Source organism: Capsella rubella, unplaced genomic scaffold (assembly GCF_000375325.1).
Source record: "Capsella rubella cultivar Monte Gargano unplaced genomic scaffold, Caprub1_0 scaffold_3, whole genome shotgun sequence".
NCBI lineage: Eukaryota > Viridiplantae > Streptophyta > Magnoliopsida > Brassicales > Brassicaceae > Capsella > Capsella rubella.
Genome location: NW_006238921.1, coordinates 4,952,970 through 4,967,964, shown reverse-complemented (window position 1 = coordinate 4,967,964; position 14,995 = coordinate 4,952,970). Strand labels below are relative to the sequence as shown.

Below are 14,995 nucleotides of genomic sequence, written 5' to 3'. Positions count from 1 at the left end.
ATAGAACAAATTGCACGATAAAATTATAAGGCAGCAAATTTGGAGTGGGGGGGCCAGACTGTGGCGTTATCTCTGCAACTCTTAAGTAGTAACAGAAACTTGATATAGACACCTGCCAAACATGTCGTTAAGTCTGCTCCCCTTTTCTTAATTAATGATCTCGTGCTTGTCTCTCCTCCAAGTAGGTCTTGGTCAAAATTTCCAGTGTCGTCATACCCACACATTTTGGCTCCAATTATTTGCATTCACACATAATATATATGATGAGAGTTTTACAAAATTTTATGAAATATAGTTTTTGAACTATTCTGATTACCAACTTCCAAAAGAACAAAAATTTGTAAATGGACAATTAAGGTTGTTTAGATAAATGCATATTTCAAACTTCAAAGGCTTGTGTTTAATTAGAAGATGCCATTCATTCGAAATCGACAAATATTTTCGAAAAAGTTTTTTTAGAGTTAAGAAAACAAATACTATTTTAACAAACTATTAAATTAGTGACACACAATTTATAAGGAATGATGATATACATGCATTAATCTTTCTTTAAGGGTTTTACAGAAGAATATGCATACTCTTGTCAAAAATTTGGATAGCATTTCGTGGTTATCAATCAAAATGTATCATTGGTTTTTTTCTGTAATCACGAGTTTCAAATCTCGTCCATTCATTTAACTTTATACAAACAAAAATAACACTCAAATAAACCATTAATATAATGTGGTTAAACATATGATAAACACACATGTAAGTATATTACTATATATATAAATAGGGAGAGATAGAAAGAGAGAGAGATGCACTTACGCACATGTAAGTGAATGGTATATCGTAACGCTGATTGGCCGGTCGGCGCAAGCAAGAGGGGTCCTTTGATGGCACTTGCCTCTGTCCCACACGCACAACACTTATGTTTTTTTTTTTTTTTTTTTTTTTTTTTTTTTTTTGTTAATTGTAGAGTGGAGGAGGAGGTCTTTCTTTTTCCTGATCAGGTGCAGTCTTTTTTATTTATCTCCATTTCTGTCCAATAACATGGGAATAACCCTCGCCAAACATATATATATATATATATATATACTACTTTTTCTTATTATTTAGTTATTTACATATAAAAAAAGCTTATCCGTTTAGAATATACCCAACTCTTGTACAACGGATATCCATACTCTTGTTTATGCGTATGTTTAAATATACAACATTTTTAACCAAAATATTTATCAATTAAGGAAAATCGCATAATAATGTTATAAAATATTGGTTTCACATATGTATAGGAAAACTAATCGCCTGACAGATAAATTAGCGAGTTATACATTATCACTACCGTTAGGTTTTCATGTTTTGAATTTGGTTCTGCTGGTCGTGAATACGATTATGCGTGAAGATTTAGTTGGACCTGCACGTCCTAAACGGATTTGTTCGTAATTTTTTTATTTTTTTTAATATCTTTTAATCGGAAGAATTTTCTCCCGGTTCCTGCAAAAAAAATATATTATTAAATATTGGTTGGAAGACACCCATATATATATATATCAAATTTTAGAAACTAAGTTTTAAGCAACCAATAATTCGAATGCTTCAGTTGATCCGTGATCTATTAACAATCCTTTTTTCATATATGACTCATGCATGGTTTTACTTATGTTTATCACACTCAATCACAATAGCTAAAATTTATTTGGAACACGTTGAAAGCTTTCCTAATCTTACAAAGATTTACATACTACTATCTAAAAGTCAGAGATCTCATATCTGATGATTGATGTACGTAGAATCATTAAACATTTAATAACCACTAAATACCGGTACTCTTCCATATCTTTTGGAATTTGTTTAGGACCATAATTTTCATAGAAACTTACATTTTTCCACGTGACATAAAGAAAACAAGAAGATATGTATATATATACATATATATACGCGTTAATTTATTTTTTTGCATCAACGCACATCCTTGGAAGATAATAGAAGCAAGCCATTGAGGCAAAATTCGAGTCAACGCATTATTATTTTATAAAATATTGGATAATCTCATACTGACAAAAATTTGAGCCTACACGTAATTCAAGTAGAATACATGTTCTAGGCATTTGATGTCTAAACTCTAAACAAGTAAACATAATATATACTGTACATTTTTTTGTGGGGTAGGGAACATGATACATGATAATATATACGCAGGAAACTTGAATTGCGAAAAAAAATTAGAAAACAAATACTAACTTTAATTTCCTTTTAAACTCGTATATATTACACTATAATTGAAAATAAAAAATTTGATTAAATGTATTTTTTTTTTTGTCGACAATTTGATTAAATGTATATGCACAAAATAAAAATGAATTACAACTGCGATGCCTTATATATATAGACTATATAATATAGTGTTATATGGTCTGACATGTGCGTGCGCAACACATGGTCTTTTGTCGGGTTCATGTCCTCCAGTATAAAGTGTCCACGTATGAAGAATTGGAAAGTTTGACTCTTTGACCAGAAAATTAGTTACGTTGAATTAGCCAATATATGTTTAAGGAATCAAAAATCCCATTCGTTGAAAAGTTTACCGTTGCATATGTTCTTTTCCTTCGGGTTGCCCAAAACAAAAAATATTTAAGAATTATTATATTCTCATACAATATAGCCATTTTATATTATGCAAAGTGACTTTATAAACAAAAATTTCATTTTCTTACATAAAACTAAGACTATGTTTAAATTATATACGATATAAAAAATGGCAAATTAAAGGAAATATTACAAAAAAAAAAACCATTTTTGGCTCACCGTTTTGTTGTTTTGCCATTTCTCCAAATTGTTTTTAAAAATATGCCATTTTTACAACTCAAAAAATAAATATTTGAGAAATTGTCTTCATAAAATACATACTTAACAACATATACTATACCCTAAAATAAGATAGTTACAAATCAACCTAAACATAATGTATAAAATTGTGTTTTGTATATAAAAAAATAATAAATTGAAAAGTTTTGTTTTGACAAAATGGCAAATATTATAAATGCAACTAAAAGAATGTCCTAACTCATAATTGATCCCATATTAAATGAAAAAATGAATTATTGAGCCATATAAGAGCCACATAGCGTTGGGTTAGAAGTGTTACACAGTATAGCTCAATTATAGGCAAAATTCTTATATCGGATATAATTGGAGCACACAATTATTAATGTGACATGTGACGCGAACGAGTCGACCTTTGACCCACCAGAAAATAGAAACCATGGAACCACCGTCTAATCGATTAGGGTTCTGACAATATTCCATTCTAAAGAAGGATAAGATTTCTGTTTTTTTTTTTTTTTCTTTTGTTCATAATACTTTGAATCATTTTTATCATACAGTAAGTATCAAGTTACAGTTCATGTTTCTTTTCAGTAGTATTCAGATTTCTGGTCCAAGTGTTTGTATTATTGATCCAACCTTACCTCATGACAGTTTCAAAAAGTGTTAAAACACAGAGCACACATGATATAATGTCCCTATTCTTCTTAATTTGTCTGCTGGGAAAAATATCTCGACATGTATATAATGTAGCGGTCTCTTTTATGTTAAAAGTTTCTTGCTGAGATAAATATATATAAATATATTCTAACCCTGATTTGAGCTAATTCAGAATTTTAGCGCAAATTTTACTAGCCTAAACAACAATTTTATCATATTTTCGGTATACTAAAAATTTGATAATTTTATGGTACTTAAAAAGTTAATGATTAAAATATCATAATTAATCATTTAAAAGTTACCCTTATCTTTTAAACTCTAGAAAATCATTATTAATATTCATCATTCACCGATAAGATAGATCATGGTTAAGGGTTTTAGATAAGTAAAAGGTTAGATACATCATTGTTATTTGTAAGTAAAACGAGTTAACGAAAAAAAATAAAAATACGATAGATTAACTTCATATTATATATATTTTTTTTCCTAATGAAATATAAAATTTGGATACAATATAGATTGTTGTTAGTTATAGAAGATCTTATATCATAATAGTATACAATTATTGATGAGGTGTCTCGTGAGCCACGAGTTCGTCCGTTAAACACAGCATCTTCGCTACGTTTCCCGAAATCATGCTATGTATACGTATACATACATAAATACATAAGATGTATGTATACGCATCGTGTGTACACACTTACATAAAAATATTCTAACTGATATATCTCTCTCTATAATACACACTCAAATTATGAATGAGGTGTCGATATAACTGACGTGGCGATAACTTATGATATATTTCTTTGTATCTTTTTTGTTATAAAACTAAAAAGAAAGGAGTGCATGGTTAAGATCACAAGGATGATCGAATCAACAGTTTTTTTTTATATGTTATTATTCCTATTTTTTTGTTTTATATTTCATCCTCCACTTTTCATGGGAGCTTTAATTGAGTCATTCATGACTCTATCAAACGGGACAAAAAATCCCACTTAGCCTTAATATTTTTTATGAGGCTATCATAATTGAGTTTTTTTTTTTTCTTCTTTCGTAGCGACATTATATTGTATGGTGTGCTAGGCTGGTAGCTAAAATTTTAAACGCATACATACTTATATACTATTAGATTAGTAGTTGACCCGTTGTACTAATTAGACGTTATTGGACGTCCTTCGTATTTCATAAAGTATGATGTTAAGAAAGAGTCTCTAGACTCTCTACATTGCTTATTCATCTTACGCAAATTTGGTGTTGAGAGAATTTTGGTCAACCTTTTGTTTTGTGTGATTTGGATCCGATGGACCGCGTGATACCATTATCTTTTTGACAATTACTTAAGCAAGTGCGACTTGGAATTGGATCTGGCAGATAGTAGAAAAAATCATGTGTTCTGCTTTGTGCATGATTGCCTACCTTATGTATATCACTATATTGATAGGTCTCACAAGCAGATTAACCTCATGACAGCAAATCCGTGTTTTCTTTCTAGTTATAGTGAAAAAATAACAAAGAAAAAAAAAAAAAACAGTCACGCATCTGCAGCTGCATGAAACATGATCAGATGATATAATTTGACATTTCAAACTCTTATTACTTTATTACTCATCTTCATCTAATTACACAGAGAACTTTTATGATAGGAAAACTAGTTCCATTAATTATATATTTTTTAGGATCATGCTTTTTTATTTGGCCGGCGCAAAACTTTATACAATTGCATGCTCATTTGATTTTCTTTATAAAACATGTTCCACTTCATTAAAATTAGACTGGAAAATATACATTATATATTGCGTAGTTAAATATATTTAAGAATAATCATATGAGTATTGTAATAATTCATAAGCTTAAGTGAAACTTGTAATCAAGTGATTTATATTAGCGTTGATCCAATGTAAGAACCCATATTCAAAATTTGAGAGTGTGAATTGATCATAGATTTAAAAAATAATTAGGTAGGAAAGTCTTGAAATTAGGATGCGTAGACAATTGTTGTTAGAGCATAAAATCGTGTGAAGTCCAAATTGAAGAGCTTATCGCTAAACCGAGTTGTCGAAGAAAAGTGTATTACCATTTTGAACGATTTTTTAGAACATATAATTATATATAAATTATATATATTAAGTGGTTGCCAGACAAAGATTACATATATAAGTGAACATGAATAAAAAGTTTTATACCTAACTTTGACGGTTTAAGATGATAACTAACCTATTACAAATAAAAAATAAACATAAAGTAGTGGCATTGCTCTAATTAAATGTTGAATATGATCCGTTTATTTCCTTTCTACTATTACTTTTATCATGCCATTTTGTTTGGTCATATAAATCACATGGAGCGTATGCGAGTTATTCATTTACATTATTTTATTCGACTGTAAATTAATATTTAATATCACTTAAAAAAATATTCATTTACATTTTTTTAAAATATTTAAAAAATATTATTTTTACATAAAGTAGTGGCATTGTCTTTCATTATTTTTAGGTAGAAAATGAAAGACAAATATAAAAACTTGAAGAAGAAATGATATGAAAGAAGTCTTTAAGATTCAACTTTTTTGTTAAACAGTTAGTTAAATTTTTATGTATTTACAAAACGAAATAAAAATATAAAAAGTAAAAGAAGAAATGATATGAAAAAGGTGAAGATAAAAAGAGAAAACAAAAAAAAAGCAAAGCTTGATGGAGTGCAAGAAAAAAAAGGAGAAGAATGCCACGTGTTATAAGAGAGAACTCGGTAATGAGGCAAATACGCGGGGCTATATGTAAAACGTGTCCTCTTCACTAACGACGTACCAAACCAATTTGATTTCACTTCTCTAACCCCAAACAAACAAAAAGATTAGACGACACAATGGTCCAATCGCAGAATAGTGAGACAATACTCGACCCAAATGTCCTTTTACTTATCTTTTTACGTGTTATCTCTTTTTTTGTTTGTTTTGGTTTTCTCTATTTTTCGTTTTCTAAAAAAATGTCCAAAAACACCTAATATATGTATAGTGCAATGTTTTTTTGTTGTTGTTACACGAGGCCAATACATGATTATACAAAGTTGGTTTGGTGTAGGGATTCCTTGTTATATGCTTCTTTTGTTATTAAACTATTAGCCGGAGTTTCTAGAAATATAATACGTGAAGTGTGTTTCTTCGTCAAAATAATATATACGTGAAGTTTGTTACGTTTATTTTTTAATATATGTGTCGACATATTATACTCACAGATTCAAGACTCTTCTAATTCTAGTCATTTCATTAATATATCATAGTAAACAAGTAACTCCGTATTCGTACTCAAGGTCATAGAATATGATTATTGATACAAAGTATTGAAGACTGACTCTATTCTGCTTTAACTGTTTATATTTCCTTGTATAGCACAAATTTAAATCTTTATATGGCAACAAAAAAAAAACATATTTTATATAATATCCAAAAGTAAAGATGATTTTAGAGCATATGTCGGTAATTCTTTAATTTGTTGCCTACAAATATTTGGTAATTTTATTTAAACGTAAATGTAAGAAATCTGACGACAAAAGTAAAAAACATAAATGCGAGAAACCCTGTTGAGTGTTGACCATATTAGAAAAAGGAGTGGTCGAACATCTCTGTAGATCTCGTCAACTAAAATCCAAAGTAAGAAAAACATTAGAGAGCGAGTTAAATGATGTAACACACCGACTTCTTGTAAGTTGCGTGCGTATGCTATTAGTGTTCAATCAAGGATTTTGTTCATTTCTATAAGTTATGATTTTTTGGATACTATTTAGTGATCGATGTTTTGGTGTATTTGGGTATATATAGACCGAGGCACTAGTATTTTTGAGTATTTATGTGCGTTTTTGCTAGTTTTATTGTAGGTATTCACAAGTTTCAGCGATCGATATGATCGCGAAGTATTTGGGTTCTTGGTGTCCATATACAGTTTGATAGATGCGTTTATATATACACAAGAAAAAACGCTCGTAGATACCAAGATTATATGACATAAATAATATATCGTACGGACACAACTCTTGACTCCATTAATAGGACAAGCCAAATAACATTCTAATACTCTAATTCTTTTAAATTTTCAACATTATATACTAGACCATGACAGAGATACACATGAAATATAACGTAAAGTGTGAAGATATTTTTTCATGTGGAGATGAATAGGCCAAGTTGGAGTTCGCAAACAAGAAGCTCTTAAGCCATGGCCACGACATAAGCCAAGTTGATGATCGTAATTAATGAAAACATCATATGGACACTAAATGTGTGTCGTATGTATTAGGGACCCTTTTATTTTTTGTCGATAGGCATGTAAACAAAACAAAAACAAAAGACACTAATCAAAATGCATTTTACCAAAGCTGAATTCGAAACTAAAAAATAAAAACTACCGACTATATATACATCGTTAACATATAAGACGAAAAACAAACTATTTAAGAATTTTTCTACACACTAATGTCATGTTACAACTTACAACGACTGAAAAAAAAAAACCCATAAAAAAGACAATGCCGTATAATGTCTTGAACCCTCGAACTCAGAAGGATACATTTTAACCATATTAGTGATTTTAACGACATATATATATATATATATCTTCAAGTTGCCAAAGATTGGAAGCTTTTGTTACCAAACTTAGAAACTCAAGAAGCCACACACAAAGAGGAGTTAAAGTGATGATGCTATGTGTGAAAGGTTTCAACTTTGAACGATAAACATATTTAGTCTCTATTTCTTGATGTCTTCCCAATGTACCCTTTAACTCCCACTCACTCCATTCCCTTTCTCTGTCACTGATTCAACACGTGGCCACAATGATGGAACCCCCTCTTTTACCCACCTCCCCGGTTTAGTTTATATAAACCCTTCACACTTCATCGCTCTCAAACCAACTCTCTCTTCTCCCTTCTCCACTTCAAACTATCAGATCAAAAAACAGAGCCTTTTTACAATTCTCAAATCGAACTCTCACTTTAAATCACCAAATACTGATTGGGCATACTTTAAAATATGGCTTCTTTCACGGCGACTGCGGCGGTTTCTCGTAGATGGGTTGGTGGCAATCATACTCAGTCGCCATTATCGTCTTCTCAAAGCTCCGACTTGAGCTATTGCAGCTCTTTACCCATGACCAGTGGTGTCACACGAAAGCTCAATGTTTCATCTGCGCTTCACACTCCTCCAGCTCTTCATTTCCCAAAGCAATCCTCAAACTCTCCCGCCATTGTTGTTAATCCAAAAGCCAGAGAATCCGACACTAAACACATGAATTTGTTCCAGAGAGCGGCGGCTGCAGCTTTGGACGCGGCGGAGAGTTTCTTAGTGAGCCACGAGAGGTCACACCCGCTTCCTAAAACCGCCGATCCGGAAGTTCAGATCGGCGGAAATTTTGCTCCGGTGAACGAACAGCCCGTCCGGCGTAATCTTCCGGTGGTCGGGAAAATACCTGACTCGATCAAAGGAGTGTATGTGCGAAACGGAGCTAACCCACTTCACGAGCCGGTGACTGGTCATCACTTTTTCGACGGAGACGGTATGGTTCACGCCGTGAAATTCGAAGACGGTTCAGCTAGCTACGCTTGCCGGTTTACTCAGACTAACCGGTTTGTTCAGGAGCGTAAATTAGGTCGCCCAGTTTTCCCCAAAGCCATCGGTGAGCTTCACGGCCACACCGGTATCGCCCGACTCATGCTATTCTACGCCAGAGCTGCAGCCGGTTTAGTCGACCCGGCACACGGGACAGGCGTAGCCAACGCCGGTTTAGTCTATTTCAACGGCCGGTTATTAGCTATGTCGGAGGACGATTTGCCTTACCAAGTCCGGATCACTCCAACCGGAGATTTAAAAACCGTTGGTCGGTTCGATTTTGACGGACAGTTAGAATCCACAATGATTGCCCACCCGAAGGTCGACCCAGAATCCGGTGAACTCTTTGCTCTAAGCTACGACGTCGTTTCAAAGCCTTACCTGAAATACTTCAGATTCTCACCGGACGGAACTAAATCCCCGGACGTCGAGATTCAGCTCGATCAGCCAACAATGATGCACGATTTCGCGATCACAGAGAACTTCGTCGTGATACCTGACCAACAAGTCGTTTTCAAGCTACCGGAGATGATCCGCGGTGGCTCTCCGGTGGTTTACGACAAGGAAAAGGTCGCAAGATTCGGAATTTTGGACAAATACGCCGAGGACTCGTCGAAGATCAAGTGGATTGATGCTCCGGATTGCTTCTGCTTCCATCTTTGGAATGCTTGGGAAGAGCCAGAAACAGAGGAGGTCGTCGTGATCGGGTCGTGTATGACTCCACCGGACTCTATTTTCAACGAGTCCGACGAGAATCTCAAGAGTGTACTCTCTGAAATCCGTCTCAATCTCCGAACCGGTGAATCCACTCGCCGTCCGATCATCTCCGACGGAGATCAACAAGTCAACCTTGAAGCAGGGATGGTCAACCGAAACATGCTCGGCCGCAAAACCAAGTTCGCTTACTTGGCATTAGCCGAGCCGTGGCCTAAAGTCTCTGGATTCGCTAAAGTTGATCTCGCTACCGGAGAGGTCAAGAAGCATCTCTACGGTGACAACCGTTACGGCGGAGAGCCTCTGTTCCTCCCAGGAGAAGGAGGAGAAGAAGACGAAGGACACATCCTCTGTTTCGTTCACGACGAAAAGACATGGAAATCGGAGTTACAGATAGTTAACGCAGTCAGCTTAGAGGTCGAAGCAACGGTTAAACTCCCGTCAAGGGTTCCTTACGGGTTTCACGGTACATTCATCGGCGCTGATGACTTGGCTAAGCAGGCGTGAGTTCTTATGTGTATATAGGACACGAATACATCTATACGTGATGATCAAGAAGAAGAGAGAGCGGTTTTACCTGTGGGATGCTCTGCATATACGTCCCCGGAATCAGCTCCTCTGTTTTTTTTTTCTTATTTTTGGGATTTTGCTCTGTTTCTTTGGTTTTTCTTTTGGGGTGCGGTTTGCTAGTTCCCTTTTTTTTTGGGGTCAATCTAGAAATCTGAAAGATTTTGAGGGACCAGTTTGTAGCTTTTGGGCTGTAGGGTAGCCTAGCCGTTCGAGCTCAGCTGGTTTCTGTTATTCTTTCACTTATTATTATTGTTCATCATTATGAGAAGTATATAAAAATATATATTAAACACATTGATATGTTTATATATATGTGCATGTACGTATGTGTATATATATAAAGATCATTTTGTTGATTAAAAATACCCTTTATGTCTATGATTTTGATTTTAATTTTCTGGTTTGTGCCAATCACCGATAGATTTTATTGGTAAAAAAACAAACCTGTTTTTTCAATGATTATAGAAATTTAAATAATGGACCAATGAGAGTATGACAAAGGATCAAGTATGACAAAGGATCAAGTAAAACAAAAGTTAATAACCAAATCACACGCCGTATAAGTTTTTTAGTTAGTCAATTTTTGGTATTTGCATGGAAGAGAATCACTAAAGTCAGGTTCAGTCAATTTCGAAATAGAAACCAACGAGTGAAGTTAACCCACGTCAAAAAAAAGAAGAAGAAGTAAGTATGTAATTTGAATATGACTTAATTGAAATAAACCCATGAAAAGATTAAACATTTTAGTAACGGGTCGTTGTCATAAACCTATATATAAAGAACATTTAGTTATTTTGGTAAGCAGAACCGTATACATTGGATATTGTGAGTGGTGGGTGGTAACACAGTGGAGAGACCAATCAAAAATAGTGGAAATGTGACGAAATTAACGGCATTATTATTATTCTTATAAAATAAGCAATCACGCATTTCTTACCTTTTTAAATAACATATTTCAACACTTAATCTAATAGTGTGATTTTTTTTTTTAATCGTTGGAAGATTATAAATATTTAAGTAACGAAAACAAAGTCAACTGTCCGAAAGCGTGTTTCGGTGTATTGAGATTAAGACATGTCCAAAGTAATCGCTTTGCAATGATTTACATTATATGTTGTTTTCATTTATCAGATTTTTAGTACTTAGGGAGGTTTTACATATAAAAAGGTTCCATTAGGGAAGAATTAGCTTAGGTTATAACAGTTTGCATACACTTAATTAAAGTTAAAATTTGAATGTTATGTTATGTTAATCGTCGTTTTGATCTATCTAGATAAAATTGTAACTTTAGTCTTGTGGGTTGCCAAAATATGAAACTTATACGTTTACTCTAAGTTTAAGCACAACACTCATATACACATATATAATCTTTAACTGAGTTACCTTTACTCTAAGTTTAGATCGAAATATAATGGGTTGATCTTTGTGGATACGTACAAAAAATGAAGTTCATATGATTTTTGAGCATATATGTTTTGTGTATGTGTATATGATATTATAGGATTAATTAGGATAAGGGGAAATTAGTTGATTGGGGTAATGGTGAGCAAAAGAAGCATAAACTGAACACTGCATTAGTTAATGGTATTATAAGGATCAAAAGCACATTAGTTCACTTTCACATTCAACGAAAATATCTCAGACACCAAAAAGTGTTAAAACTGATCAGGTCATACATGATTTGGCAAAATGTCAAAAAGAAATATTAATATTTGGCCAACTAGAAGGTATCTTCTTCATATATGGTGGAGTTTTAAATTTTGTTTGTTTGTTCACCTTCTCTTCCAATATTATAGAAAACCCACTTATATATGATGGAATATAAGTATATATAGTTTATATGCTTCTGTGATATATAAGGTTTTGTTTTTTAAAAAATTACGTAAAATAAAATAAATGTGATTCGAGTAAAAATAAAAGTTAGTGTGATTTTTCTAAAACAATGAAAAATGACTTTAGTTACTTCCAAACAGTATTTTGCTATTGTCTTGACAAAATAATATATACATATAAAGATATTACTATTATTTTTGAATTCTACTAGAACTAGTAATATTCTTTGAAATTTTACATTTTATGAATTGAAGTAAACTTTCAAGTTTATACCCAATATTCATTAGCCTTCAAAACTGAAAACATATTTCTATGTTGATGTATAGGAGTACTACATATCTTATGAATTGGTTTCCAAAACATAATATCCTGAGCATTTCAAATATTGGAAGAGTTATTGGGCGAAAAAAATGATTTGATATGGTGGTGGGTTTGCATGGGAACGATTTAGTATAAACAACGAGGGCCGTCCACGTTTCAGTATTTTAAATGTTATAAATAACCTAAAGAAATAAGTGACTTTTGCTGTGAAAGAATATATTTGGAACAACCAATTAGATATATATTCAGTATTTACCCAATTTAGAAGGTGACTTTTCTTCCAGCTTAAAACCAAGCCTAACAACTTTCCTCTAGTGGAAGGTTGGCACTATTGTTTCTATTTATATATTAGCAGTTACTACTTACTCTTACCCAATATAGACCGCCAAATCCGGCGTTGTGATTCGGAGAACTATGGTAGTGAATGGTGACTAGAGTATTCGCGGATTTCAAAAAAAAGTTGTAAAACCACAAACAAAACACCAATCACAACTTACTGTCATTTATTTGCGTTTTTCTAAAATCAGAAAAATAATTTGTTTGCGTTTTTCGAAATAGGGTATTAACCCATGGACCGCTTTTGTTTCTCTGACCACCAATTATCCAGCGGAATTTTCAAAAACGCACTGGATAAAACCTTTTTTTTTATCTTTTTTGTTTATTTAATTCATAATTAATAAAAAGAACAATAATTAATATACTATTAATTAGATATCTCTATGTTAAACCAGTTTTTAAAAAAAATTATCATGTCCCGAAGGGACAAGTTTTTTTAAAATTTAAACTGTTATTTTTATAAATAATTTATTGGTAAAATGTATTTTTCTGGAGAATCAATAAATAGCTTACTTTACAAAATAATAAAATAATAAGATTTAATTTGTATTCTAAATAGGGCTTTTAATTTAAATTTAATTTAAATTTTTCAATATTCTCATAAATATTATACTTTTCAAATGTATCTTTTGAGAAAAATAGCTTACTTCATAATTTCTTCACAAATTATAAAATAATTAGTTTTAGCATTAAAAGCAGATTTACATAATCTTAAACTATAGTGAACTTTTTAATTTAGAAGTACTATTAAATCATATATTAACTAAATTAAAAAATTTTAAAATTTTCTGTTATAATGCTTATTATAATAAAAAAATAATAGTATGAATCTATATATACTCATAAATGCATAAATATATATTTTATTATTAATAATTAGTATAATTATTAATAATAATAATACGAAATCCGCACCGCAAATAGATTTTTACCATTCAAACATTGTTTTGTACCGCTTATTTTGCATTAACCGCATTTGTCCCGCAAATATATTTGTCCCGCATGTACCGCAGTTGAACCGTACTGCACCATTAAAATTTTTGTCCCGCACAACCAAATTCGCTGTCACCATTCGGACCCTATATGTGAGATCTTGTTCTTTTTTGTCTTTCTTATGTAAATAGATATTTTTATGAAGTTATTATATATTCAAAAGGTTCTTACTTCTTAGCTAACAAGAGAATATGCGGTTGGTATTGTAAGGTTCACATGTCGCAGCTGTGTGTGCTCTGATACTTTTTTTTTCTAGAATTGTTTACTTTTATAACATGTGTGCCAAAGTCTACAATAGTGATGGTCCAATCTAAAATTAAAGGAACAAATAAAGAAATTACTAATTAAGAGAATTCAGTTTTAAAATATAATCTAGTGTCAAATTTAATGGATGTGGGAACATTAGTTATTAATGTTATAATTGATGAAATAGCAGAATATTCAAAACCACATATTAAGATACCGCACAATTATATGATTGAAAACCAAAACAAAAAAACTGTAAAGAGCCACAGCCCTACAATACCATTCTATCATTTTATACGATTTATCAATTAATCCGGAGTATTATATATAGCTATTTATATATAATCAAAAGTTTTATCTAGCTTATAATAAGGTTACGTAGAGTCCATAGCTTATAGACATACTTAGCAAGTGGAGGCCATAAAATATAGAAGCCGATCTTTTAATTTGTTTTCTCTGTCGATCTGCATAATTTGTTCATCCTTATTAACTAGCCATTGAGTAGTTTTGCGGCGCTTTAGTTGGCTCTTCATTGGACAGAAGAGACCACAACAACGAATAAACCATGTTAGGAGTTCATTGCTGTTCTCAAAACTTAACAAGTATATATTTTCTCTTAACTATATATAATGGAAAACATTTGTAACACGTACGAAAATGAAAAGTATGCAAATACAAGTGTTAAAGGAAAATGAAAATGTAATGCTCTAGCATTTTCTGTTTGTTGTAAAAGTTTGGATTCCTGTAAGTTATATAGCTCTTTTGCTTCTATATTGGTTTAAGTTTTAAAATTATGGTCAGATAAAACAATAAAGCATCAAATGATTAACTCAACGAAAATGTCGAAGGATATTCTTATTCTCTTCGACAGTACATGTTGTATAGTTCAAAGTATATGTGTATGTGGGAATAAAATAA

The 14,995-nt window shown here is 32.1% G+C and overlaps 1 protein-coding gene across 1 annotated transcript; it reads left to right on the top strand.

Moving 5' to 3' along the window:
• Nucleotides 1-8,331: 8,331 nt before the first annotated feature.
• On the top strand, nucleotides 8,332-10,633 carry LOC17893164 (9-cis-epoxycarotenoid dioxygenase NCED3, chloroplastic). Its single transcript, XM_006297203.2, has one exon. It carries the CDS (start codon nucleotides 8,489-8,491, stop codon nucleotides 10,283-10,285), a length of 1,797 nt encoding a protein of 598 aa, XP_006297265.1. The 5' UTR covers nucleotides 8,332-8,488; the 3' UTR covers nucleotides 10,286-10,633.
• The last annotated feature ends 4,362 nt before the right edge of the window (nucleotides 10,634-14,995 follow it).